At 39.1% G+C, this 27,282-nt stretch overlaps 4 protein-coding genes across 9 annotated transcripts in view; all 4 read left to right on the top strand.

Moving 5' to 3' along the window:
- Window positions 1-78: 78 nt before the first annotated feature.
- On the top strand, window positions 79-12,395 carry LOC113045965 (U1 small nuclear ribonucleoprotein 70 kDa-like). Its single transcript, XM_026206766.1, has 10 exons — window positions 79-276; window positions 719-872; window positions 1,034-1,096; window positions 1,362-1,416; window positions 5,538-5,602; window positions 5,687-5,749; window positions 5,845-5,926; window positions 10,300-10,401; window positions 10,710-10,809; window positions 10,895-12,395. Exons 2-10 carry the CDS (start codon window positions 726-728, stop codon window positions 11,691-11,693), a joined length of 1,476 nt encoding a protein of 491 aa, XP_026062551.1. The 5' UTR covers window positions 79-276; window positions 719-725; the 3' UTR covers window positions 11,694-12,395.
- Window positions 12,396-12,516: 121 nt separating this feature from the next.
- On the top strand, window positions 12,517-17,640 carry lin7b (lin-7 homolog B (C. elegans)). The gene is made up of 6 exons (XM_026206813.1): window positions 12,517-12,782; window positions 13,920-14,038; window positions 15,524-15,595; window positions 15,682-15,891; window positions 16,018-16,181; window positions 16,866-17,640. Exons 1-6 carry the CDS (start codon window positions 12,710-12,712, stop codon window positions 16,885-16,887), a joined length of 660 nt encoding a protein of 219 aa, XP_026062598.1. The 5' UTR covers window positions 12,517-12,709; the 3' UTR covers window positions 16,888-17,640.
- A 465-nt stretch (window positions 17,641-18,105) lies between these two features.
- On the top strand, window positions 18,106-21,545 carry saxo3 (stabilizer of axonemal microtubules 3). The gene is made up of 6 exons (XM_026206755.1): window positions 18,106-18,123; window positions 18,273-18,388; window positions 18,758-18,937; window positions 19,036-19,152; window positions 19,536-19,627; window positions 20,776-21,545. The coding sequence occupies exons 2-6, from the start codon at window positions 18,290-18,292 to the stop codon at window positions 21,128-21,130; spliced, it is 843 nt and encodes a 280-aa protein (XP_026062540.1). The 5' UTR covers window positions 18,106-18,123; window positions 18,273-18,289; the 3' UTR covers window positions 21,131-21,545.
- Window positions 21,546-22,999: 1,454 nt separating this feature from the next.
- The window catches only part of kcnc3a (potassium voltage-gated channel, Shaw-related subfamily, member 3a), a 65,186-nt gene continuing 60,903 nt past the window's right edge, over window positions 23,000-27,282 (top strand). For 3 of the 6 annotated variants that reach the window (XM_026206699.1, XM_026206673.1, XM_026206690.1), the window contains exon 1: window positions 23,000-23,897. The gene's annotated coding sequence lies outside the window, so the exon portion shown is untranslated. The remainder of the gene's footprint in view (window positions 23,898-27,282) is intronic. The other 3 variants (XM_026206716.1, XM_026206707.1, XM_026206681.1) reach the window with 2 other exon arrangements.

The raw sequence follows: 27,282 nt of genomic DNA, 5'->3' as shown, positions 1-27,282 counted from the left end.
AGCTTTTATTTTGTAATATTTAACCACGCCCCTAGCGCAAAGCGACCGAGAAAAGTCGTAAGATACCCGAGTAGTTTACGGCCTCGCGCCATTTTAAGAAAGGAACGACTTCAGCTTGGCGAGGATACATGTTGGGTATATTGTGTGGACCGAAATACATACAGAATACTTACGATTGTTTAAGAAGTTCACGCGCGAAGGTTTCGTACAGACGAAACGCAGAGAGTTTTTTGTGCTAAAGTTGGAGGTTTCGTCGGAAGCGAATGAAAAGCTGAGGTAACGTAAAGGACCGCGGGAGGCTATCTCTGATCCGATCTCTTGAGCTCACCCTAAACACGTGTGTTACAGAAACTGTACTTCCATTACTCGTGTCCAGTGTTCGGTTTGTTTATTATATCAAGCTTAATAGTGAACCTGCTGGTTATTTAATCAAAAATGTAGTGCAACCGAGGTAACGTTAACTTAGCATGCATTGCTAGCTGCTAACTTCCCAAAATCGTTGAGGGGGTGTTACTTTACTGATGCAGATACTGGAAAATGCCCGAAAACACTACGTTTACAAACATCAGTATGTCCCTGCTGTGTTTTTGAGCGATCATGGAGACACTGAAATCACGTTTTAATCAATTAACCACAGTAACTGCACAGATCTGGTGTTTGGGTAATATGTCAAATGCTGTTCGGGGTAACAATGCATCGATGTATGTATCTTTCCCAGGTGAACAATGACTCAGTTTCTTCCCCCGAACCTGTTGGCATTGTTTGCCCCGCGGGATCCGATCCCGTTCCTGCCCCAGCTGGAGAAACTTCCCCATGAGAAACATCACAACCAGCCGTACTGCGGGATCGCCCCGTTCATCAGGCATTTCGAGGTGCTTTTTGACGTAGTTTATGTATAATATTATTTTACAGTTTATGGAAGTTTTTTTGTAAGACTTGCACATTAAGTGTTCGATCAGAAAATGGTTGCATGCATGATGCAAATTCCGAAATACTGTTATATAATGATGTTTTGTCACCCACTCTTGGTTAGGACCCCAGAGATGCACCTCCACCCACACGAGCAGAGACGCGGGACGAGAGAATGGAGAGAAAGGTGAGCTTGTCTGGACTGAATGGAGTTTAATAATGGTTTCTAATGCTGAATTCTTATAAGCTGTTGCCAGATATTTATTCAGTGGGATTATGAGTTCAGGAGAGAACAGATTACGTAATAAATCTGATATGTTGAAGGACCTCTGTGAGTAACAAGTCTTTTTAGTACACTTAATTTTGGACAATTTTCATGTTTTTTGGAAGTGAGATTTTCTCATGGGAACTTGATTATATTTGTTTGTAATATGGTCCATTGTGAATTGCAGAGAAGGGAGAAGATGGAAAGGAGGCAAGTTGTGGTGGAAACAGAACTGAAGCTTTGTAAGTATATGAACCCATTACAGTGTTCCCCACAGGGTTTTGTGAGACTGTTGTGGGTGGACCTCTTACCCTCTAGTTCAAAAAGCATTATATATAATCAATTATAAATGAATACATTCAGTGTTTAGTTTCAGGCATGGTTTTGGGACGTTCTGAAAGACTTAATGTGGATTAATTTACTAAAACGGTGACACTGGTGGACCAAATTCAGTCCCCACCTTATTAATAATGCATACTATTTTTAGACAACCAGACTCTGAAAACTTTTTCGCCCCCATAAAAAAAACTGTTAAGAAAACACTTAATGTGGCTTAATGGAAGAAGCTAGCAACATAAAAAGCCAAAATCTGGTATGCAGTCTATTAAATAATATATATATTATGCACAGGAAAGCAGATATGAACAAATTGCTTGTCTGTATAGGTAATATTTTTAATAAATTTTATATAAAATTTGGGCTTTTTATATCGGTCTTATATTAAGCTGAAATGCATGTTACGTGCTTTTTCTCTATCCTGGAAAACCATAGTTTAATGTGCAGTTCATATTCTGGGTTATTCTGCTTGTCCCTAAAAAATTAAGGTAGGTACCGAATTTAGTCCTCCAATGTCACGGTTTTAGTACATTCATTGAGGGTTTCAGAATGTCCCAAAACAGTGCCTTGAACTAAGCAAGGTCTTTCTTTGTACTTGAGTCCAAGTTCAAAATAAAACTCTATGAACCGCTCCATTGTGAACGTATGGAGCTGTATGAACCTCTGCTAATTAAACCAGAAGTTTTTGCCTGAACTCAAGAGAACGCTAACGATTTGAAAAGTTGTTTTCCCCCACCATGTCCCTTTAGGGGCTCCATAGGAGGAAACCACTGCATTAAATTTACTTAATTGATAATGTTGTGTCCTTGAAATTCCTTAAAGTGTAACTAAACCCCTGGTCAGAGCCTGACTCCACCCACTGACAATATTTGAAAAATGCTGAAAAGTGGGCAGATCACAGCGGAGATAGAAGGGACGAACCTAGGGCAGGGCTGAGCGAGTGCGGCGTGAACCTGAGACCCGCAGTGATGGATTGATTGACAGCTGCTGTCAGAGACGCTAAAATGGAGAGTGACTGTAATGACGCAAGTAGCTTTGCAACAGATCGATCATTTGAAGTAGAGGACTTTTCTCCCTCACCTTCACCTGAATGAAGGATGTCGAGGTGTCTGTTCATATCAATTCAAGCAACTGGCTCAAACTGCGGTCTTAACTCCCGCGTCGCTTTTCTGCGCGGGCTGTGTGGAGAAGCCCATTTCCACCTCCATTGCGTTGGAGAAACAATCCCGTGTAAAATGCAGTTTGCACATTCCAGCTCTAGGCGGGAACTCACGGTCTTCCAGGCCAAGTGCATGCAACCACTGGCGCCTAAATTTAAAGTCAAAGTACATGCAACCACTGGCGCCTAAATTTAAAGTCTGCAGGAAAACTATGCAGTCCAGCAGTGCTGTCACAACCAGCAAAACACCTACATACCATCCTGACCACTGTACTAAATACAGATAAATCTATGCTAATCTGAAGATCTAAATAACTCTATAATTGATATGCTAAATAGTATACAATAATAGTCTATCCTGATCATTTTCCAACTCCTGGTTCACTACAGTGATTTTGACGGAACAAGATGGTTTTATACTGCCAAGGGCATGTTATCTCGCACTAAGGGGCTTGGTGAGCTGGAAACTGCTTACGTCACCTGCCACCACTTAAGGCGGGCATACACTGTGCGATTTCAGTGCGATTTTGGCAAGGTACCAACTCACACTGTACGGGTAGATCGCATGCAATGTAAAGCCGAAGCTCACAATTTTTGTGCGCTCACTGTACGGTCCGATTGCTGAGTTGCGATTTGACTGCTCACACTATACATGGGGAATCAACACATAGGATCCCTCAGAACCCAGATGTTTGTGGCTGTTTCTGAATAAACATGCTTTCCCGGGATAAACGCACTGCTTTGGTGATATGCGCAATTCTGTGTGCTGAAACGTCAAAAAAAAAAAAAGGCGTCTGCGTATCTAGACTTGGCCAATATGGTCAAAATCCATTTTGCAGCGCGAACTGGAGGTAAGCAGGCTTTTTTCACCCTCTTTTATTTTTATTTTTCTTTGCCATAACTCCACAAGTTATCCCTCCATCACTTCAGTCCACACTACACGCCGTATCAGGTGTCACCATGGTTTCATTTACGGTTTCACGCATGCGCAGTGAGGGAACGCAGAAAATCGGTTCGTAGCCCTGCTTCAATAGTGCGATACCTCATGAGAGGCGACCAAAATTTCTGACATGTCAAAAATCCATCCGACCAACCGATTGCCGGTCGGGAGAGGCTTATCGCCTCTCGTTTCCCTTTGTACACTGCACGACAAACGACGCACGAAAATGCTGAAATTCGGCCCGACCCGAAAAAGTCGCACGAGTCAGAATTCGGCTCAAAATCGGATGAAAATCGCACGGTGTATGCCCGGCCTTACGTCACTTGCCTGCGCAACATCCAATAGGAAAAATCAACTGCAGTAGCCACCGTTCAACCTGAAGAGGGCAGCACTCAGACGTTTTTACACCATATATTGTAAAATTAAAACACTTTAAACTCAAATGTCAAAAAAGTTACTCGAATCAATAAACATCCTTAATAAAGCCCCATTCTTATAGATCATTAACTAAAAAAAGTTGGTTTAGGGTTTAGTTACTCTTTAAAGACTCAAATGCAGCTTTGTCGTTTCCAAATTGCGTGTCATTTCCAGACTCCAGGCTACCTTTACACTGGTGCTGCAAGTTATTCAAGTTAGCGGTTCTAAATACAAATAAATGCACTCAAACAGCACATGGCATCGTGAAAAAAGGGGCAAATATTAATAGTAAGCAAAACATCTTCCAAAGAAATAGATCTATTAACGGATTAACCTGGCTGCCTTCTCACGACCCTCTGCTTTGCATCACAGTTAATGAAATAAGGGTATGATCCCTTGATGCGATTTGGTTAATTTTGTGACGTAGCAAAAGGCTGTTTCAAACCACATTAGTGACCGCAATTGGGAAACTACAGTTTTAAGGAGAAAATAGTCTGCAATTGTGTTGATAAATAGACTGGCACATGGTTTGTCTAAAAGCATATTAAAAAGACGACATAGACAAACAACACAATTTATTTTTTTAATTTGACCACAGGGGGACTTTAATCATAATACAAAGAAAGATGCTACAAACATATAGCATGAGTAGTATTTTATTTAAATTTGATTGTATAAGTTCAACATGTGAAGCAAAAAGAGTGCTCTGACTTTAGATTTGTGAAATTATGGAAGATAAAACGCATCTGACTGAGACTGAAATGAGGGAAAATGTCATTGAAACTTTTCTGAAAACAGTCAGTTCCCTCCAGAAATTTGTTCATGTGTGTGTATATATATCCCCACCCCAGTATTTATATCTTCTTATTTAAATCCAGTATTTTGAGCATCGCGAACAGTGCACTTGTTGTGCCTGTACAGTATTTCAGGCCCTGCCTGCAAGAGATAAACCCTTGAGCTTTTATTTTGATGGAAACTGTAGCTGAACTTTCATTTTGTAGGAAAACTCCAGCTTCTGTGAAAACCGGTTTACAAACACATCTCGTCGTTACAACAATAGTGAATTAATATAATCATCTGCCCACATAAATGATGCAAATGTGAAAGTGTAAATGGTGCCACTCCATTCCCCGACGTGTGCTAAACTCACAGCACATGCAAAAGTAGCATTTACTGCATTTACTTTGAACTGAGATGTGGAAAACACCAGACCCTGTGAAATGTGTGCTCTGATTTGAAATGCGTAGCCCAAACAGTTTCATAAGGGGGTTAAGCCATCATGCTTAAGTTTTTGGTTTTAGTTTGTTTGACATGTACTCTGACAAAGCAATGGCTCAATACGCAATGTTTAAGGCTTTTTATGTTATAATGAGAAGTTGAAATATTTTCGGTTTATGAAAGTGTGGCAGGCCACCACAGTCTAGTTAATGTATAGTAAACACTTTATTAATAAGTGAGCCAAAAGAACCCTCTCGTATAAATCTTAAAAACTGTTTCTTGTATTTCCACAGGGGACCCACACAATGATCCTAATGCTCAAGGAGATGCGTTTAAGACCTTGTTTGTGGCTCGAATTGTGAGTATTTTTGACATGAATCTAAATGTTTAGAGATTGTCCCAAAGACTCACATCTTGCATGCTTTTTTTCCTGTTTATGCAGAATTATGACACCACAGAATCCAAACTGCGGCGTGAGTTTGAAGTCTACGGTCCTATCAAACGGGTAAGTTGTACTAAATATCAACTATGCACGTTTCCAGTGCTACTGCCTATTTGTTATCCTGCAGAATCATCCCTGAATTAATCTGGTTTTATTAGATCTATATTGTGTACAACAAGAAAACTGGAAAACCAAGAGGCTATGCGTTCATTGAGTACGAACACGAGAGAGACATGCACTGTGAGTAACTAAGACTTCTTGTTCTTCAAATTCCCTAAATGACTAAAACAGGTTCACCAGCTACACCATCTGTTACTACAATGCATCACTTGTTGTCTTTTCCCTTAAACTAATAATTCATATTTTATTTTGAAGCAACAAAGTGTGTTGGTCATAGTCCATCTGTTCTAGTGGGTGTTTTTTTTATTTTTTATTTATTTAATTTTTTTGCAATGACTATTTAGGTGTAGCCAACCACTCAATATTTAAAACTTGCATATGAGAATATATCTGTGAAGTTATAAAACTCCATTTGTGTGTGTGTGTGCTTGTATGACTGCTTGTCTACCCTATTATGTCGGTGTTCATAGTATATTCCTGTTTTACCCCCTTGTGTATGTGTGTGTTGCATTTGGTGTGAGTGTGATGGTGCAGCACATGTGGGGGAAAAGTGACGTGTGCTGTGCGTTAGCCCAACACACATTCTGATGAATGTTGCCACTTTATGGCATCTCTGTAATGTTTAGGCAGTGTGACATAGCAGTGTGTTTCCGGCTGGAGCGGTGATGGTAAGCTAAAGGCTAAGGCCGTCTGTAGTGAAAAAGGTGACCCATATACTTACACACCTGTTCATGCCTGGTGCACAAACAGCCAATAATATCAAGGCATTTTATAACGCAGTTCACACAGGGGCGCTCATGATTCAAGTGTTGCGGAGCGGGTCAATGCTTTCTATTAATTGTGTGTTGTTCTCATTGCTACTGCAGCCGCCTATCTCTGATGGCTATTGGCCAGAGCTGGCTTGCAGATCTTGATGAAGGTTTTGATACATCTACACCCTACTACCACTGCTCAGTATATGGTTGGTATGATGGGTTTGTATGATGGGTAAGATTTCTTTACACCCCTCATCTAATTCTAGGTTAGGTGAACCAAAGCACTGCCCCAGTTTAGGGCTAAACATCCTGCCCCAAATTAGGGCTAAACATAGGGCTTCCAGTTGTCATTGAGTGTGGCTTGGGCCAGTTGTAGTGAGTTTGGGCCTTTCATTAATCTCTTCTATTAAAGCCATCATACTTCTATTAATGTGGTTGTACTCTGCGAGATTTAGACCGTAGGACCATTACATTTAAAACAAATCGGTGTAGTAAAGGGAACCTGTTGGTTGTGTGCAGCACACAATTGCCAAATTATGTCAGTGAAAGCTGATTTGATATGAAAAACATGCTGAATAAAATGGCTTAATGAATGTTATTGTTATTCAATAAAGCAGTTTGACTTACATGCAATACCCGATATTAAGGTGCAGTCAAATTTGGCATTTGGTGAAAGCAGATTTTAAAAGCAAAAATGTCATTTTAATAGGAATCCGATCAATAACTTTTCAATTCGGGAGCGCAAAATATTTCCCCAGTTTTCGCTACGGGTTTAAGTTGGTCTCATAAATTCGCTGCATTGACCAACGGAAAGCAGCTTGGTTTGAAAGTGACTTCTGTGTGACTTGCTTCACATATCACTACACTATTGACAATTACACAATGGACCTTTTTTCAGTGAATTTGTGACTGCATTATAACACTGCTACTTTACAAAAGCACAAAGTGTGTATTTTTGTTTTGTGCAGTGATGATGTGAATGGGTATTTCACGTCATTTCTTGTAAGCTGTTTTTATATCGCTAAGCGTTACTATATATTTTAGGTCAGGACCATAACTCCGTTATTATGTAAAGGATGGCACAAAATACACTTGCTTGGTAATTGTTTTTCAAATAAAAATTCTTAGTGTGTGTAGACGTAATATTAATGTTATAGATGTTTGGAATCGGCTTTAATAGAATAGATTACCAAGGGCATTGGATATTCAAATCCAATCACTGCACAGAACCCAGTTACATTTAAAGATACTCAAGGATACAGCGTCAGTGGTTAAACTCAGTACCTGGATTCTTCTGTGAGATACCTAATCCATAAGTCTAAGAAATTTTAATTTAGGTTGAAAAGCAAGCAGCTGCATGGAGAGTAACCTTTCCTATGTGTACAGCTAACCCGTTTAAATCTTCATCTTTACAACTCCAAGTGAGCTGAAAAAAAAAACGGCATTAAAATTAGTAGAATTAACGTTTTTACTTTCCTTAACTCAAATGTTAAGGGTTTATTCAATTTCATTTCTCATTTTTCTAAATGTTAGATTTCAAAATGGAAATCCTTTTAAACTCATTTGCGAGGTAGATTTTATAAAGAATATGAGAGATGTTATGGATATGAGGGTGGTTGGTAAGCCCCTCTTACTAGTTAAGTAGGTGAGGGTTGTGGTAAGGCCCTCTGTTAACTGATAAAAATGAGGGTGGATGGTAAGGCCCTCGTGTTGGATGGATTGGTGCCTTGAGGGTGTTTGGTAAGCCCCTCTAGTTTGGTATGGTAGTCTGAGGGTTGTTGGTAAGGCCCTCTAGTTGAGATGTAAGGAGAGGTGTGTACGAAAGGACTTGAGGGTTCGATGGTAAGGCCCTCATAATGGGTTTCAACTGAACGTCATCGACAGTGCAGACCAGAGTAGCTTCCTGGATTTCATCGTATCGCTTGTTGAAGGATTGGATCAAGTTTGTCCAATTTTGTTAAAAAAAAAAAAACAAGTATCAAATGTACTGAAGGACATTTTGATTCGAGGCAGCTGAAATCACCAGGCTACGTTTCCGTGGGGTTTTCCATCAAGGACTTCCATCCTTGGCCAGGTGTTATGGTAAGATAGCATCTCCAGGTAATGTAGTAACACTGAGATAATGACTAAATACTTAAGGGCTTAGACTTTTACCTTAGACCAGCAGAAGGAAAAGGACCGAAGGGTTTTGCCATATTGAAGTGAGAAACTTGTAACCTATTTAAAAGCTGAAATTCTAGAAAATTTCTTATAATATATAATTTGTAAAGTAAAGCTCTGCTTAATGGTTTTGGTTTAATTTTTTACTCCTTTGGTTTGTCATGATGTGTGTGTGAATGGTGCTTTGATGCTCACAGAAAGTGTGTGTATAAGGGTGAATGAATGTGTAAGATTTTGGAGAATGGAGAGTTTGGCTTTTAGCTTAACTGTATTCACTAAGTGCCTTATTTTCTTGTTGCTTTAAGATTTAATGAGAATAAAACTGTGTTAATGTGAGTTTCCCTAAATTTGGAGATGATTGGTGTGGTCCAGTTTGTTGACTGCAATGCTTCCTTGTCTTTGTGATCTACCTTGAATAACCTTAAACTGCCTCGATTTATATTTGCATCACTTAATTTCTGTTGTAGCACTCAAATGTTCCTTCACTTTTGTTTTTGAACATCAGATTTTTTGCTGAATTTTCAAAGCACATGCTTTAGTTTCTTTACACTGTCAAATGGTGCCTGGATTTTTTTTTTTTTTTTTTTCAATGCTGAGTATTTAGATGTCCATGCAAACATTTTAGGGCCCTATGAAATCCTTTTTTTTATGTCTGGTTTTCCTCAAAAGAAATGGTAAAATGCTCTGGAATTGACTCTCCGAATAGTTCTAGAGATTGTTTGTTCATGGACTCCTATATTGAGATGGCTGAAAACACTGATCGTCACGTGAGCTTCAGTATGTGTAGTAAATGAAACTGTATCTGCACCATTAATTCACCCAAGAGACAAGCAGAACATGCAGGTTTCATATTTAAAGTGGGATTTTTGTGGCTTAATATACACAGACACAAGTCACCATATCACCATTTTGCTTTAAGTGTACTGACTTTCTTTTTGATGGATCCATCCAAAACTGGCCAAATTCCGTGACACTCCATGTTAGATAGTAAACTGTTTTTATGACTGGATTCTGCAATTCTGTCTGCATTTTCCACATTGTGGAAATCATAGGACCCTACATTCTCACATTCCCCAATACGTTATTCTAAAATTTAAGGCATTTAGAAACTTGAAATAGTCACTTTAGGTTTTATTGTTGACATGAAATTGGCATATTAACAATGTGCATTCATAAACAGGATTAATCCAGAGCATTGTGCTTTGAAGTTATTTCAAGGTAATCAACTCTGCTTAAATTTACAAATGAAATCACACATTTGTTGGTGTGCATCTTTCTAAGAGTGTAATCTTTAACTGAACATGAACATGAGGATTTTTTTTTTTTTTTTTAATGGATGGTGGCAGCATTATCATTTTCTCATTACTGGTGGCTTATCCATTCAGAGGTAAGCGTGTGCCTTTTTAAATGGTTTAACATGTTTGCATGGAGTCCATCCCAAATTCAAGGTATGTAGCAGGAAATACTGTTGTGTGTATTCTTTTTTCTCATTGTCCAACTCTTCTTTCTCTGTATTCTCCTTATTCCCTTCATCCCTCAATCTCCTCTTTTCCACTGCTCACCTATCAACTCCTCTAGCTTCCTACAAGCATGCAGATGGCAAAAAAATTGATGGACGCCGAGTGCTTGTTGATGTTGAAAGAGGACGAACGGTCAAAGGATGGCACCCACGGAGACTTGGTGAGTATTTATTTTTCTTTTAAGTGTTCTTTTCTAGGCTTTGGGTGTTCATGGAGGACCAATGTCCTATAGAGTTTGGCTGCAGCTTGCCCCTTTTTCCTTGAAGTAGCTAGTAGCCTAATCCAGAGGAAGCATATTAGCTGGTTTTCAAGATGGTGTCCCTCCAGGAGCAAGATTGAACACCTCTGTTGTAGTGCAAAGCTCTGAAAGACAGTGGATCACCAGGGCCAAACCCCTGGTAAAGATGGTATGGTTGTGTTCAAAAGTATTGCTTCACAACTTCATCGTACATTTATTTCACTGTTCAGGTGGAGGTCTTGGTGGTACAAGGAGAGGAGGGGCAGATGTCAACATCAAGCACTCTGGCAGAGATGACACTTCCCGCTATGATGACCGACCAATTGGAAGGTAAGTTGAGAGGGGCATGATTGTCTTTTTAGGTAGATGCATTTTAGTCTTCCAATCCTGACCTCTGTTGCCTCCTGTCCTGCAGTGACCGTGATCGGGATCGTGAACGCAAGGATCGCAGTCGAGAACGAGACCGAGAGAGGGACCGTGGTGAGCGCCGCCGCTCACGATCTCGAGAGAGACGCAGACGCACCAGGTCTCGTGAGCGTGAGAGGGCCATTGCAGTTCCAGGGGAGGAGGCAGGAGGGGGCAATCGGCGCAGAGACAGGGAACGAGACCGAGGTGTTGCTGAAGGCAGCCGAGAGAGGAGTAGAGACAGAGATAGAGAAAGAGACCGCAAGAGGAGAAGCAGGAGCAGGGATAGAAAGAGAGACCGAGAGAGAGGGAAAGGTGCGGATGGAGGAGAGGAAGGCATGGGTGGGCTAGTTGATGGCATTATGCCTGAAGGAGGAGAAAGGGGTGTGGAGGACCCATTGGGTGGTGAGCCAGGACGAGGTGCAGATGGAGGGACCGAAGGAGAGGAGAGAGGAAAGGATCGAGACAAAGACAGGGAGAGAGACCGTGATAGGAAGCGCAGCCACAGAGATAAAGATAGAGACCGAGATCGGGAAAGACGGCGAGACCGGGATAGAGACCGTGAGCACAAGCGGGACCGGGGCGATCGGGACCGTAGGGAAGACAGACACATATCCTCCTCAGGAGATCAGGAGGGTTTAGGTAACGGAGGTGAAGATGGTGAAGAGCAGTTGCCACCGCGATCAGAAGAAGGTTCACAGGATGGGATGAGGATGATGATGATGGATCAGGATTCCATCCAGTCAGGAGAGGGCTATGCCTCTAATGAGAATGGATACAGGATGGAGGCCCAGGGCGATGAGTACTGAACATGCATCCACATGCATTCACAAATATCCTCAACCATTATTTAATGCTTGCACTATGTCCACAGTGTGTAAGTATTATACTGTCCCTGGAAAGAAGCATCCATTGTTAAAATCAAAAGATTATGTAGTTGAACCCAGGTTATTTAATTTATGGGGCTTTCTAGAAATACAAAACTTCACTAAATAGCTAGCCTTATGATGCATTTGAATTCCCTGTCTAACATCAGCTCAGTATCAAGTGACTGCACTGCTAGGAAGAGATCTCTTGACTGAGGCACTGTATTTTATTACGGCGTCGTTTATTCGGTAAGGGATGGGTAACTGTCATGATTGTGGTTGTTTAGTACTGTTGTCCATATGCATAGATGTTTGTTGATTTACAAGAGTAATTTTATTATTGGTTTGTATTGTTATCTGAACAAGGTTCCTTGTATATCTGCACCCAACAGTTTTATTTTTTCTCTTTTGTCTTGAAAAATGTTTCATATTTGGTTCAATATGTGTGGATCGTTTTCAAATTGTACAGTGGCGCCTGATTTTACCATATTAACGAAGGCACCAAACATTGACATATATGTTTTTTGTTTAAGGAATGTCTGGAATGGGTTCACAAAATCGCTCTTAATTTAATTTTTTTTTCCCTTGTATCTCCGGTCGTAATGGTTATGGTTTTCATTTTCGAATAAATACTTTATTTCCAAATTATTGTCTGTCTTGGTTCTTTATTTCTAAGTCTTGTCTAATAAACGATATTATCAGTTCAGACACTAGGCTGCAAAAGGCTTTGGTTAAACTCGCGCCTCTGACGTATTGTATTGCGTCATTCAGTAAGCGGCTGGTACGGGAGCACAGGCTTCACGCGCATCTCGCCCTTTCACTTGGAACCTGCAGAAGACGATTGAGTTTTACAATTGAAAACCCTTTCCTGCAGCTTCAAAAAGACCTCTTACGATTCTGTCCCTGGTGAAAACGCCTGCTGAAAGCGCGTCGGTCCTCCACTGCAGCAGACGCTCTTCATGATGTCGTATTATCACACGGGGAAAGAGCTGGACATGGCGGCGATGACGGAGCCGCTCTGCCTGGAAAGAGGTAATTTACTTGAATCTGTCGAGACATAATGAACAGAACCAAGTGCTGTTTGGAAAATACTCTGGCAGAAAGCCCTCACAATGAACGGACAGCCTCTTGTGTCTTAATCAGGCAATAATGAGCGCTGAATAGGGCACATTTGTGCCCATGATGTGAATGGATGTCCCCAGTATAGTGCTCGTGTTTGTATTGCTATTCTTGAGATTCATAAAAAAATATATACACACACACACACACACGTCATTTGTGGATAGAGAAAGGCATGACAGTGAGTAATTTTGCCTACCTTTCCATGTTATTTTGTACTGCTTTAGATGTCTTAATCTGTTAGTATTCAGTAGTGTTTTATTTGTCTTGAGAAAACTAAATGATCTATCGTTAATTCGGGCCGTGAACTCCGTTATTGGATTAGATGTAGCCCACTGATTAAGCATTTTTATGAAAGTCATTTAATTAAAGAATGCGTCCTGAAGCCATAATTACTTTCAATGCATAACCAGAACTTTCTTTGACTAGTTGACTTTACATAACAGGTTAACCTTGTCAGAAGGTTGTTTTTATTTTTGTTTTGTTTGTATAACGTTACAATGCTGCTAGAAAATGTTTGAACCCTCTTTTTTAATTTTCTATATTTCTGCATAAATGTGACCCAAAATTTCATCAGATTTTCAGTCCTGAAAGTAGACACAGAGAATCCAATAAAATAAACAAGGCACAAATATATACTTTGTGTATAAAATGTATCAAAATGTAACTTATTCAGGAAAGTGGTCATATCTGTCAGCTGCAAAAGTATGTGAATCCTTTCTTTCAGTATCTGGTGTGACCCACTTTTACATCAATAACTGCAACTAAATGTTTCTTGTATTTGCTGATCAGTCCTGAACAACCACTTGGAAGAGTTTTAGCCCATTCCTCAGTACAGAAACTGCTTTAACCCAGTGGGTTTCCTCCAGTGAACTTGATTCAGGTCCTTCCACAACATTTTCCTGAATGAATAAATGATAAAGTGTGTGTGTGTGCTATATATATAATTTTTTGTGTGTGTGAAAAACAGATTATGCAGAAATACAGAAAATTATAAAAAACAAACTTTCAAGCAGCACAATATTTCTGCAATGTTTTATTTTCTGACAGATATTTGCAGAGTGATCGAATTGTTGGACAGACTTCAGAGAAGTGGTGAACTTCCGCCTCCCAAACTCCAGGCTCTACAGAGAGTTTTACAGAGCAAGTTCTGTGCTGCCATCCGAGAGGTAAAGCTTGCATAACAGAAGGACTGCACTATGGGCAAAACTCTTTGCTGGATTATGTTCAGTTGTAACACGTTGCCTTCATTAAAAAATATATACATGATAAATGAAAAAAAAAAACTGTGAAAATATTTACTAATTTGTATCTTTTTTTGTGCCGATTTCACAGAATACTAATGGACACACATAGCTAGGTATAAAATTAAGGTTTGAAGTCAAATGTGACCCTGGACCACAAAAAAAACAGTATTAAGTGTCAATTTTACAAAATAGAGATTTCTACATCCTTGAAAGCTGAATGAATAAGCTTTCCGAGATGCATCTATTTGAAAATCTGGAATCTGAGGGTGCAAAAAAAACTAAATATTGAGAATCGCCTTTAAAGTTACCCAAATAAATTCTTAGCAATGCATATTACTAATCAAAAATTAAGTTTTGATATATTTACGGTAGCATAAAAGAAAAATCTATCATTTTGCCTCGTACAATGTTTTTTGGCTATTGATACAAAAACATACCCCAGCCACTTAAGTCTGGTTTTGTGGTCCAGGGTCACAAATGTTGCATCACCACGTAAGCACTTACGACAGCACTTTGTCGTCTTTCTCGTACACACGTGAATGGTCTTTTCTCTTAGACAGAAAAGTGCTGCACTGTTCCTCCTCCTGAATGACTTCCTTTCCTGTCTCTCTGAGACGCCATCTCACTTCAGCCTCTGTATCTCACTCCTTGATTTGTAGTAATGGTTTTCAGTAGCAGAAGTCCACTCTGTTCACAACTTGCACCGATATTCTACATGACACTCTTGTCAGACTTACTCAGTTTTCACAAGCCCTTTAGATGTTCTGTTCTTTGTGTAGCTGATAGATAACACATTATAGGAAGACAAGATTTTGATCAGTGTGTCTATGATTGTGATTCATGCCACTAAATCTTGCCTTCTACTTCACAAACCTTACATAGGATTAACTAAGAAAACTGCGCAATGACTTTCATCTTCACATGGCTCTGGATTCTTGTTCAGTAATGACATTCTGAAAATATCTGAGTGCTAAAATGTATAATTAGCTATCGTCTGTTTTCTTCTCAAATTAAATACAATGGCTACTAAAATCAATGTGTAATGCCCATTTATTTAGAAATCAACATCTGTGTGGAAAGCAAGATAATTGACAGTCACACAGTCATTTTCACAAAATAAACCCAAAGCCGAAAGGTCTTGTGTGATACTGTGGGGGTTTATTTTGCAATAATGACCAACAGATAGTACATTATCATTATCATTAACAAATATTATTGTTTATATACTCACATGAATATATAAATCAAACTTTAAGGGCATTTCTGCTATTTGAATGTATAATCAGAATTAATGATCAGCAAAGCAGTGTGTTATGTTATAATGTTTGTTAGGTTCATTAATTATAAATGTGTCAAACTAACTGTAAACTACAAATATTTGAGTCGAAATGACTGTCTCTTTTCTAGGTCTATGAGCAGCTTTATGATACATTGGACATTGTAGGTGGGCCTGATGTCCGAGCACAAGCCACTGCAAAGGTACCTTCTTCCCCAAAAATTGCCACTGTTGAACAAGAATGATCATATACTGATGATGTAGACATTTATTTGCTGTCTTTCTCCAGGCCACAGTAGCAGCATTCGCAGCCAGTGAAGGCCATGCACATCCAAGAGTGGTTGAGCTCCCTAAAACAGACGAGGGGCTTGGGTTCAACATCATGGGTGGAAAAGAGCAAAACTCTCCCATCTACATCTCCAGGGTCATCCCAGGGGGTGTTGCTGACCGTCAGGGTGGTCTGAAGAGAGGAGATCAACTGCTCTCTGTTAATGGAGTGGTATGTGGGGACATATCGATTTTGAGTCGTATCATTTATGTTTTGGGGTGTGACCTTGATTTTAAGAGCTGCTGTTTGCCAGAATAACTGCCTTCTAAACATCCTTTTTATTTTTATTGTGTGTAGAGTGTGGAGGGAGAACATCATGAGAAAGCTGTAGAGCTGCTAAAGGCAGCGCAGGGTTCAGTGAAGCTGGTGGTGCGTTACACCCCTAAAGTCCTCGAAGAGATGGAAGCCAGGTTTGAAAAGATGAGAAGTGCCAGGAGACGCCAGCAACATACCAGCTATTCGTGAGTGTGACTTTTCCTTTTCCTCACCATCTCTCAGTCGATCATTAATCAGGAGACATTTTTGTTTTGGTCGAAAGTCATACACTACTCTTGATCTTTTATGGTTACCACGGCTGCATTTAAAAAAATTACACATTATTGTCATTTTAAACAACTGTTGTGTATTTTAATCTTTTAAAATGTTATTTATTCCTGTGAAGACAAAGTTGAATTTTCAGCATCATTACTCCAGTCTTCAGAGTCACATGATCCTTCAGAAATCATTCTAATATGCTGATTTGCTGCTTAAGAAACATTTTGTATTATTAATGTTGAAAAGAGGTGTGATACTACTATTGCAGAAAGCATGATGCATTTTTCCACGATTCTTTGATGAATAGTACAAAAACAATTAATGTAAATGTATTTTCTGTAACTTTTGATCCATTTGAAATTTAATACATCCTTGCTGAATAAAAACATTCACTTCCTTCCTATCTTACTGAACTGGTAGTGTATCGCACAACATTTATTTTGTATTTATTATGGTGTGTACAACACTGCTAATATGTAATAAATTAATAAAACAATATGCATGGAATATGCATGTTAAATGTCTTTAAATGAAATCTGAGATATTCTGCTGAATGTGCATATATAGCCTGTATTTTGGAATTTCGCCCTTCATTTTCTTTTCACCGACAGGTCTTTGGAATCCAGGGGTTAACCAATCTCAACTTCTGACTGATCTGCCACCCTCTCTGCTCCTGTAAGATGACAGAAGACCCAGAGGAGATCAGTGTAGACTACTCTTAGCTATTTATATGTTAGTGGAACGATCTCAAAACATGTAGACCTCAAATATACTATTTTCCCCCGGAGAGACTGCATACTGCATCTGGTCTGTCTTGAGTCTAATGTTTTTTTTTTTATTATTGTACTCTTATGTGGAACCTGCACCCTGTGATGCTCTCAGGGGTTGTGTGTGTCTGTTAGCACAGAGGAGAACTTAAAAAAAATGCCCGGCTAGTGCAAATACACAGTATGTGTATTTATAGGACCCTGTGTCTTTTGCAGTAGGATTATTGCTGAACTGAATGGGATGATGGCTCCTTAGACCATTATTCATTCACTCACGTATCAAGTCTGTGTTTCAGAAGACATGCATTGACAATAAGAGTTAAAGCTATGCATCCCACTTCTGTAACTATTCTTGTATAATGTGTTCTGCACTGTGTGAGCTACAAAAGGTGTACACACAATACACAAACAGTTATCACAAATGACTCTTACTGAATGAACTGATTGCTCTGTACTAAGCATGAACCGATTGCTCTGTGCAAAGCATGCTACACTCAAATAGGGTCCTCATGAAAATGTTGCTATGAGTGGCTTTGTGCTGCCAATCATAGTGCCTATGTTTAATGCTTGAATTTTTGAGTTAATTTATTCATGCATTAAAACCAACAATGTAGTTTAATAGTCTGCTGAGTTGATTTATGCCCAGTTTATAAAAAATTACAATGATAACCATAGTTTTGACAAAATATCATAGCTATTTTAATATACTATGTCTTTAATTTTTACTCTTTTAGTCTTTTAATTTTTTTTTTTTTTTTTTTGTAATAATGAGAGTGAAAATTTGTTTTGCATTATGGTTTATTGTAATCTAATTGTCATGAAAATTGAGTTTAATGGTAATGAAAATATCACAATGTAATTAATTTTTTTTTAAGTTTGACTGGTATATGAGTTAACACAAAATTAATAGTAACCTATTTAAAAAAAAAAAAGAAAAAAAGAAAAGCCTACTAGCCTATTTATATATGTTACAAATATTAAATTTTTTAAGTTAAGTTAACGCTTCTCGGAAAACACAGACGATCGAGGAGTGTTTAATGTTACTCTTTAGTTTCTGTGTAACGTTACACACATGCACGCGCGTTCGTGTCCATAGCAGCAGGTAAGCGTAAACAAGGCAGACTCAATTCCTATGGACGGGCGAAGCATTATCTAGGACTAAACACATAAAGGGTCTTATCAGTAATATGTCACTTTTCTAGTTTTCGACGGAAAGGAGTTCCTGTATCTTTTTGGTGGTTTATTTTTCAGTTTTGCGAGGGGAGTGCATGAAGCGAATGGATAACCAGAGACGAAAGGCTCAAACAAGTACAACCATTGGACATGCGTATCTGCAACCTTCTTCGTTTTATTTTAAAACTTGTAAGGTAGGTGCGAGGAACATCAAACTGGTTACCAACCAAGTTTGTTTTATTAACTTTTACAAAATAAATAATGGTAACCAGTAACGTCTTTGACCAAAAACGAAACTGAGCAAATTAACAACGAATTTTATTCAGTTTGAAAGACGCAATAGTTGTAACATTGTGACGTTAATATTGTGCTTTAGGTGGTGGTCTTATATAGAGCTTTGATGTGGAAGATAATAATGTTTAGAAGTAAAAAAATTTCATAACATAATATACATCAAGTTTAAAGTGGCCTAGTCTTTAACCTTTCTTGTTGACTGGCCTAATGGGACACAACCAAAGAAACCAGATGTGATCCCTTCAACTACCCTTTTGTCACTGTCCCAGAATGCCCCTCTTCCTCCAGTGATCCACCGTCAGAACAGAGTGCCGGCCTCTGCTCACTTCTCCCTCACCTCACACACGGAGCATGACAGAAAGCTACTGAATGGACCTCTGTACAATGAAATCCACTCTAAAGCCCCTGCGCACTGGACCACACACTTCCTCAATGAGCTGGCCCACAGGGTGAGACGTGTGTGTAAAAGGGAGTTTTTCTTTGGAGATTGTCTTTGAACTCTGTGTCTTCATGTTTGTCATTCACGTGTGTGTTTGATCCTCCACAGCTCAGAGACCGGCCAACAGTGAGAGTGGTCTCTAATCCCACCAGTGAAATGCAGGACCGCTACAGAGGTCAATCACCAGCATGTGAACCTCCGTCTGAACACTTTAACATGATGCAGGTGAGATGACGAGGGTGAAAAACGTCACTTGTCCTCACTGATTGAGAAGTAAAGTCACAAGATATAACACATTGCAACTCTAACAGGGGAATTCATGTAAGTGCTTTTATGAAAAGTATACGTTTTCTTCTGCATTCACATGCCAAAAACAACCCCATTCACTTCCACTGTAAGTTATGGTAACGTTGGATTCCATTGTGTGAAAAAGAAAATATAAATTTTCTAGGAGTAGGGAATTTCAAACAACAATATTTAAAAAATGCTAATTCATGCAAAGTATCTCAATGGATAACTCTCATAGTCTTGAGGATTCAGTAGTGCTTTATCTCCACTGGAGCTTCTAGGCCAAAGAAATGACTTGCACTTCTCTTAATTTTACTCAGGCACTGTACAAACAGCTGGAAACGACTCAAATGGCGTTTGTGCAGGAACCAGTCTTTAGCACTACCAAGACTGACTTCAAGCACTTTAACAGGTAACTCTCCACCACCAGAGGGCAGTGTGAATGCACTAATTGATTAAATGATTGTTAGGAGATCTGAGGTCAGCAGTGGTGGCTTCTCAAAAGTGATGACCTGGTTTAATCCCAAAATGTAAGTGGAGGGTAATGTACTATTTGAGTAATCTGCGTTCTAGATGCCATTAGAGCAAAGCATCCATCCCCTGAATGTCAGGGGGGATGTAAATCTAGCCTATAGTGAATCATTTGCAATGAAAGCTTCAAGTAGTTTTCTGACTTTTCACTGTGTATAGCAGCAGAACAGATCTCTCGCAATTCTTGATTATTTGGAATTACGTTGCACATAACACTATCCCATCCAAGTGCGCACACACACAGCAGTGAGTAGTGAACACACACACTGTGAACACACACCCAGAGCAGTGGACAGACATTTTTGCATTTAACTTCCACTGAAGAAAGTAAGTCATAGCTTTGGAATTTCATGAAGTGAATGATGACCGGATTCATTTTCGAATACAATTTTGAATCCCTTTAATAATCATTGAGCTTAAGGTTCATCTAGCTTTTAATTTTCAGCGTTCGACAATGCTTCATTTTTCATGTTGGCCTGCTGCAGGCCTGATTGGAGTGATTTAGTGGAGCATCGCTCATCTCACCTTCTGACCTGGCCTCCTGAACCTTGTCAGCTCTTGATTGGTGGGCAGCAGTCAGGGTCACAAACACACATTGACACTAATTCACACACCTCTTCACAGAAAGTCTATGTATGACAGTGTAACCTGTGTTTCTCTTTGTTCATTTTTTAAACGGGTATCTCTGCTTTGCTGACTTCATAACTAAGGACAAACTGAACTTAAACCTTCTTCCTGTGTTTTAGCACATTTATTGAGCCAGCAATGTTATTGAATATACAAAGATGTTTCCTTATGCTAAGGAATGAAGAGCTTTAGTCTCAGAGGACCCACATGTGTTTCTATTGACAAAGTAATATATGAGCTAAGTGATGGTCAGCATAGTGATGAGGCAAGAAGATAATGGACCTCAAAGCACTGGCTAGTATGTGCATGCAATGTATTAATACTCATCTGACAGCTTTGTGACTTTTCCTTCCACACTAAATAATTATCTTTTTCTTACTTATTGATAATCCTCTTTTTCAGGTCAGATTTGTCTCCTTGCTCTGTCCTGGATGCAGCTACCTTTAATGGAACCCTTACCAAGAGTGCAGCTCACAGCCGACTTCCTGCTCACAAAGCGCCATCCACTTTATCATGTCAACCCCGGCTGCCTCGTCCACCTCTTCCTGTGCCCCACAGGGGTAAAAGTAGTCTGTATATGGACAGTTTTACTGTACCTGTGCCTCCCCCAACATCCCAAGCCGCCAGTGTTGCACAGAGTGGGGTGAAATGGCAAGATGATGGTGGTAGAGGTGTGTTACTGGACATTTTAGGTGTTCCTAAAATGTATAGTACTGAGAATCAGACATATGGAAGAAATAAGATGTCTATGGTATAAGAAAATAGACAGACTAGGGTGGATGGTTTGATTTTCAGTTCTTCAAAAAATGGTTTAATCAATATTGCTTGATTTCCATTCTTTTCTTTTGACACTCAGAGGGTGGGTAATAAATGGAGAACAAAAACATGTTAGAAGTGATTGGTGGAAACGTTATTGATTTATTGATCTGGAGTTTGTGCCTGTCTGTGTTCTGCGTATGTGTTCTTTATCCGTAAAGGGAGATTTCGCTCAAAATTGAAAATGATGTGCTCATCACATCCTCATGTTATTCAAAATGTGTATGACTTTCTTCTGTGGAACACAACAGGAGATATTTACAAGATTGTTCAGCATTTTTGTCCATACACTGAAGTTGCTGACCTATCAAAATATTGTCTGCTCTACAGATAAAAAATAAATAAATCTTTCCCGTGCCATAATTGCCTATATATTAAATGATTTAGTGTGTTTTATATATATATATATATATATGCTTCTGAGGATTACTGTAAGTGTGCTAAAAATCCAAGGGGTAAAAGCTGCAAGTAAAGAGAGAAGACCAGGAAGAGACAGAAATATCGCTGAGGAGGCAGTTGGCTCCACACCTAGACAACCCAAGAGGGTTGCACAGTAGTGTGTACTTAAACACTACCTTGCTCTGCTCAAGATCTCATGTAGAGTGCCTAAAACAAAACAGAATGGGAAAAATATAAAGAAATTGTAAGAATATTGCAGTATAATCAAAATTATATCCCACCCAGTTTCCTCCACCTACTTGATCTTGTGACATTTCACTGTCCTCCCCCAGCTCTGCCTCCGGCAATGTGCCAAAGAGAGAGAGCACGGGCACGACATGCCATATATAGAAGTAAAAATTGAGGAAATTTTCCCTAATTAAGGAAAATGAATAAAAAGGTAAAATAAGGAGGCAAAGATTATGGAATGGTGGAGGCTAGATTGATCTTTTAGAGAACTATTAAAAGCAAATAAAATACTGAGGAATAGTTAATAGTCATTAATAAAAGATCAGAAAGAAAAATCATTACTGACCATGTCTAGACATTTGTGACCTGTTATTGTCCTCAGGCTTTCTTGTTGAAGATTGTAGTATATTTTTATTTGAATATTCTACAATCCAGCCTACAATTTTGAATTCATTCTAAATGTTAGAAGTTTCCGAAATTTTGGCGTGTCCCTTCAGGATTGTTTCTTTCTTTCTTTTCTTGATATCTGCATACTTTTACCCTGCTTGCATTATCTGATTTTCTTTGGAGTGTGTTTTGGCAGAATTCTGTGACCTGGCTTAGTGCTAATCCTAACTGCTGTAGCATTGTTGTCTCTTTCACACAGAGACAGAAACTGCACTGTCTTGTTTGGATCATGCATAAGAAGGAGAAACTTCTGTACAGACAGACTGGAGATCAGGGTTATAGATTTACACTAGTAATTTATGGCCCCTGAAAACAAAGAGTTACCAATGTGAAACATACATTCCTACTAGCCAACAGGCTTTTCAACATAAGATGTAATTTGTGTGCCATTTATTCCTCTTTCTGTATAATTTATAATTTCTGTGTAATATTTCACTATCTATCTATCTATCTATCTATCTATCTATCTATCTATCTATCTATCTTAACTAGCAACATGGATTTAAACTTAAAGCCTACATTTAATGTTCATTAATAACCCATAACTGTAATAATTATGCATTAAGAGACATGTTTATTAATGTGTTGGGTAATTTTGTTTTGTTTTAAAGATTTACAAAATCTTGTATAAAGGTAACCCTAGTAGAAATACCGGAAATAGCGACAGGTTTGTTTCTTGGCGTGTATACGGTTAAAAGGCACGGGGTGGGGTTTGGGGAGGGGGCACCAGCTGCCACCTTTCCCTTTAAATAGCTAAAGGGAGGGAACAACACAGAGGGATCCAATGTCACCATTAGAGTAAGGAATAAATTGCATGAAGATACAGATTTGCAAAACAGAAACGTCGACAGAGGGAAAAAACGAACGGAAGACATAAGAGAGGCAGCTAAATGAATAACGTTTCTAGTCGTGCCCGGCAAGCTGCTTATTCGGCGTAAATAATTTCAAACAGACCTCTCAGTCTGCAACTTAAGACCTGGTTACGGTCTTTTTAACCCCGGACAACGGGAACAGGTGAAGATACGGAAGAAAGGATGCTAAAACTGAGAAGAAAGGGATAGACCTTTAATGGAGTGAGTGCATGAATAGAGAGAGAGAGGTGCTTCCCCGCTGCACGTGTCGCTTGGTTGAACAGACTGTTTTGTTTAGGGAATAAAAGTAATTTGGAAACACGAGCTTTGTTAAATAATAGAAATGCTTATTTAACAGGAAAATCATTTTTGACATTAGACCTGTAACACCCATATATATGACGAGAATAATTTATTTGAGTAACAAGGATAGCAGGGGTGCAAGGTGATATAGCTGTTATAAATATATAGATATATTTTTTATAGGCTAGTATTTTGTATCACTAAAGGAACTGAGCTACGCACTATAGCACAGTTGTGTTATTTTGAACTGACCGGTGTTGTAGCAAAACACATTGCATTATTCATAACTGTAGCCATTTTATATAGAGAACAAAATCTTGGGTTTCTGCACAGTCACTCGGACCCACGCGACGAGGATCCCTCTGTTCAGTCAGAAAACGTAGTAAATTCCACGTAGCATTTTTGTCCAGTGAGTGTGTTCATATGTGTGTGTGTGACGCGCACACTGCACGCACGAGAACAGAGCCAGACCCAAAGCGAGTGAGTATGTAGGTGTTTGTGCTGTGTCTGTGTCGTGGTCTTGTGTACAAGTGACTGTGTTTCTGATTCAAAGCAGTCCTGCCTGCTCTGCCTCTGCCAGTCAGCGGCTCAACAAGTAGTCAGGACTACTTTGTTTTTGTCACTTAAACTCGTGTGTGAATTATGGCAGGGATATCTGGTCTGACCTCCATAATTAAGATTTTCGAGAGAGGTATTTATTTTTCGCACATAAGCGTTTGATCGGTATAACAGCATTTTGCTAACCATAAAAGTCACATAGACAGAATATGCTAAATAGACATTTGCGAATTGAATTCCCATTTAATTCTAGGAGGATTTAACCATGGCCACAGCACGCTCATCGAGAGTTGGACGGTGCTGGTCAAAACAGAAGTATGACGTCACATCATCAAAGATTTACCCAATCACAAATCATTCACACCAACTTTGTGTTTCGTTAAAACTATCTATCAGTTGAAATTTGCTAACTCAGTAATTCGCACACTACTTAAACCCACTCATCACTTTATTTTTATTTTTAAAGGTATTATTCATTTATTATTTTGAGATGATCTGTCCAACAAATACCTGGACGTTTAATGTCAGTGATTTGTGTCTTGTTTTTAATTAAAAAAAAAAAATTCACAGTCACACATCACCTTGATATCTGATGGAATATGTATGTAGGTGTCTTTTCAGTTCACTGTTAGCATAAATATCAAAACTTTATTATACCTGTCTGCCCACTCTTTATTCCCCTTTGAAGCAGATATCTAAACCAAGTAGCCAAATATATATGCCCTTCTGTATGTTAAGGAGCTCAGTGTTCTCGTTTCAAACACTACATAAGCACTTTTTTTGTGTGTTTGTCTGTTTGTTTTTTGTTTTGGTTGCATGATTGCTGCCTACCCAATGGCATGGTTCTCTACAATCAAATGGGAACAAAACTCTAGAAAGTTTACTGTGACTGTAGATGGAGCTCTTCTCATCCTTCAGTGACTATTACTAATGCTCTAACAATGGTTCTCAAGTGGCTCTCAAAGAATGGGTTCCAGATCATAACATTTAAACCGCTAAATACACATAATAAAAAATATAATTTGGATAACCAGATAATTAGTTTAAATCGTATATTAAAATGTCTTTGTCTTTTGTTGGTAAAATTGTTTACTGTGACTGTGCTTTAACAATTTTATAATATTAATATATTTATTGTTTGATAAAAATGACATTTTATTTACTTTTAACTGTCTGATATGTAATCTGAGCCCTGAACTGGTTGAGAACTACTGATCTATGAACAATACTTTTGTTCTAACTTGTGTCCCTCTTCCTCTACATTTTCTCGTCCTATCACATAGTTAAACTTTTCTGTTTGTTTCTCTCAGCCTCTGGTCCCTCCCTTTCTCCCTCCCTCCTTCACTCACTCACATCCCATTGCCAGTGCCTTATTTCAAACTATTTACTCTCCCTCCTGCTGATGGCTTTCCATGATTTTGCATCCTTACAAATACGCCCCTTCCTAAAAGTATGACCCATACACATCACCTGAGATTATCCCCGTATTGACCTTCTCTGTCCTCCGTCTGTTTTTTCTTTTCAATTTCTTTTTTTCTCACCCTACTCCATTCTTTTCTACCACTAAGAATAGTTTCCATCAAGTTCATGTGTGATTTGGCTTAACACAATTATATCCCATCTCTCTCCGGCTTCATTCCCTGAGTACATAATAGGGGACTATAAAGGGATGGTAATTAACCGGAGAGGGCACTTTTATTAATTAGGTTTTAACGAGAGCTGAGACTGGGGGGTGTATCTTAAGAACACTGTTAGTGCTAGATATGGGAATATAGTCATGCATGTCTCAATGCTGCCACTGTAAGTTGAGTCCTCTAAGCCCCATTCTGAATCTCTTTCTCACTCTCTTGACTAAAAAAATGAGGGGGCCTTTTCAAAAGGGCATCTGACTGCTGAGAACAGAGCTGTGATTAGTTTCAAAGCGGAGGTCAAAGTCTGACTGATGACCTTCTGAGGATATATCATATATCCATGTGTGCCAGGGCTTTTTAGTTTGTCTTTGCACAGCATAATTTCATTTAAAGCTAATTAATTGTGCTGTGACATTGCTTTTTTCTGAATGTGTCTTATGTTTGTGTGCGTAAGCGTCCTTGCTCTGTTAATTTATGTTCTTTAGTGCTATTCCACAAGAGACGTCAATATGAGCAACTCGGCTGAGAGTAGCTTAGTGCACACAAATAAGGGAGAGAAAGAAGGAGAAAGGGACTACAAAAAGCCTTAATCACTGAGATCAGGAAGCACAGAGATAATACCAGTTAGTTCATAGAAATCAGCGATTGAATTGCATTTGTTAAGGGATTTCAGTTAAAATGGTGTATGGTGTAAAAAGGGACACAAACCTGTATGCAATGCATCGACAGATGGTTTGCATGAGGCATCCATACCTCAGTCGGGGAGAAAGCTTGAAGAGGAGGGGGTACTGCAGTATTTTGAGCTGTGCAGTTCCCCAATGAGTCCTCTAGGTGGCCGTTGAGCACCGCTGTGCTTCAACTGCAGTGGGATAGCAAGCAGAAAAATCCAAAGAAACTGCACTGCACCAGACAGAGAGAAAGGGAGTTAGGGTGAAGGTATAATGCAGACGCACTACAGCATACTGTATGATAAAAGAAAAAGAGTTTAGTTGTGGTTCAGTTCTACTTCCTTCTCATTACAGTGCATGTATATCACACTTCTCTTTGGCATTGCTTCTTTAAATTGAATAATTTATGAATGGAGCTTCATTTACCTTTACTGCAGTCACTCCTTCACATTTCCCTCAGTGGCCATAACCTGTTCTCTCCCTTTTTCTTTTCTCCCTGCTCTCTTGTCGATATAGTGCTGTTGTCTTTTATAGGCGTATCTGTCCTTACAACCAACCCCCATCCCAATGGAGATACACAGTTTAATGTACTTCCCCTTCATCCAGGCACACAGACTTAACAATGATTTCCCTTTTTAGTTGGAGACTTTTTTTTTTTTGCTTTGTCAGTACAACGTATCCTCTTTCAGTTTTTCCTATTCATCAATTTATTTATTTACCCCTTTTGTGTTCCTTATAGTTATCTATTTCACTACCACATGCTTGGCATATTTAAACACCATGCAAAAACAGCACTGTTTTAGCTAATATTGTTATGTTAGCTGGCCGAGACAAACAAAGTGATGTTTTGATAGTGCAGCAGAGCCAAAGTGTTTCCACTTTTGATGATTTAGTTATATATAATTAAGTGCTCTTAGAATACAGACTGTAAAAGCAGTGTAACACCAGAACAGTTGTGAGTTGGTTTTTTACATTATTATAAAAACAAATTGTCATGACGTATTTGTA

Source organism: Carassius auratus, chromosome 3, assembly GCF_003368295.1.
Source record: "Carassius auratus strain Wakin chromosome 3, ASM336829v1, whole genome shotgun sequence".
Taxonomy (NCBI): domain Eukaryota; kingdom Metazoa; phylum Chordata; class Actinopteri; order Cypriniformes; family Cyprinidae; genus Carassius; species Carassius auratus.
Note: the sequence above shows the minus strand (reverse complement) of the source record. Positions and strands in the feature narration are given on the sequence as shown.

What these genes read in the sequence shown, in the direction of transcription:
- saxo3 (XM_026206755.1), top strand. Translation starts at nt 18,290, where the DNA reads ATGAAGCGAATGGATAACCAGAGACGAAAGGCTCAAACAAGTACAACC. An exon ending in TCAATGAGCTGGCCCACAGG is followed by an intron (nt 18,938 to 19,035) that starts GTGAGACGTGTG and finishes GATCCTCCACAG; the next exon opens with CTCAGAGACCGGCCAACAGT. An exon ending in AACACTTTAACATGATGCAG is followed by an intron (nt 19,153 to 19,535) that starts GTGAGATGACGA and finishes AATTTTACTCAG; the next exon opens with GCACTGTACAAACAGCTGGA.
- lin7b (XM_026206813.1), top strand. Translation starts at nt 12,710, where the DNA reads ATGATGTCGTATTATCACACGGGGAAAGAGCTGGACATGGCGGCGATG. An exon ending in GCCGCTCTGCCTGGAAAGAG is followed by an intron (nt 12,783 to 13,919) that starts GTAATTTACTTG and finishes ATTTTCTGACAG; the next exon opens with ATATTTGCAGAGTGATCGAA. An exon ending in TGCTCTCTGTTAATGGAGTG is followed by an intron (nt 15,892 to 16,017) that starts GTATGTGGGGAC and finishes TATTGTGTGTAG; the next exon opens with AGTGTGGAGGGAGAACATCA.
- LOC113045965 (XM_026206766.1), top strand. Translation starts at nt 726, where the DNA reads ATGACTCAGTTTCTTCCCCCGAACCTGTTGGCATTGTTTGCCCCGCGG. An exon ending in ACACGAGAGAGACATGCACT is followed by an intron (nt 5,927 to 10,299) that starts GTGAGTAACTAA and finishes CAACTCCTCTAG; the next exon opens with CTTCCTACAAGCATGCAGAT. An exon ending in ATGGCACCCACGGAGACTTG is followed by an intron (nt 10,402 to 10,709) that starts GTGAGTATTTAT and finishes TTCACTGTTCAG; the next exon opens with GTGGAGGTCTTGGTGGTACA.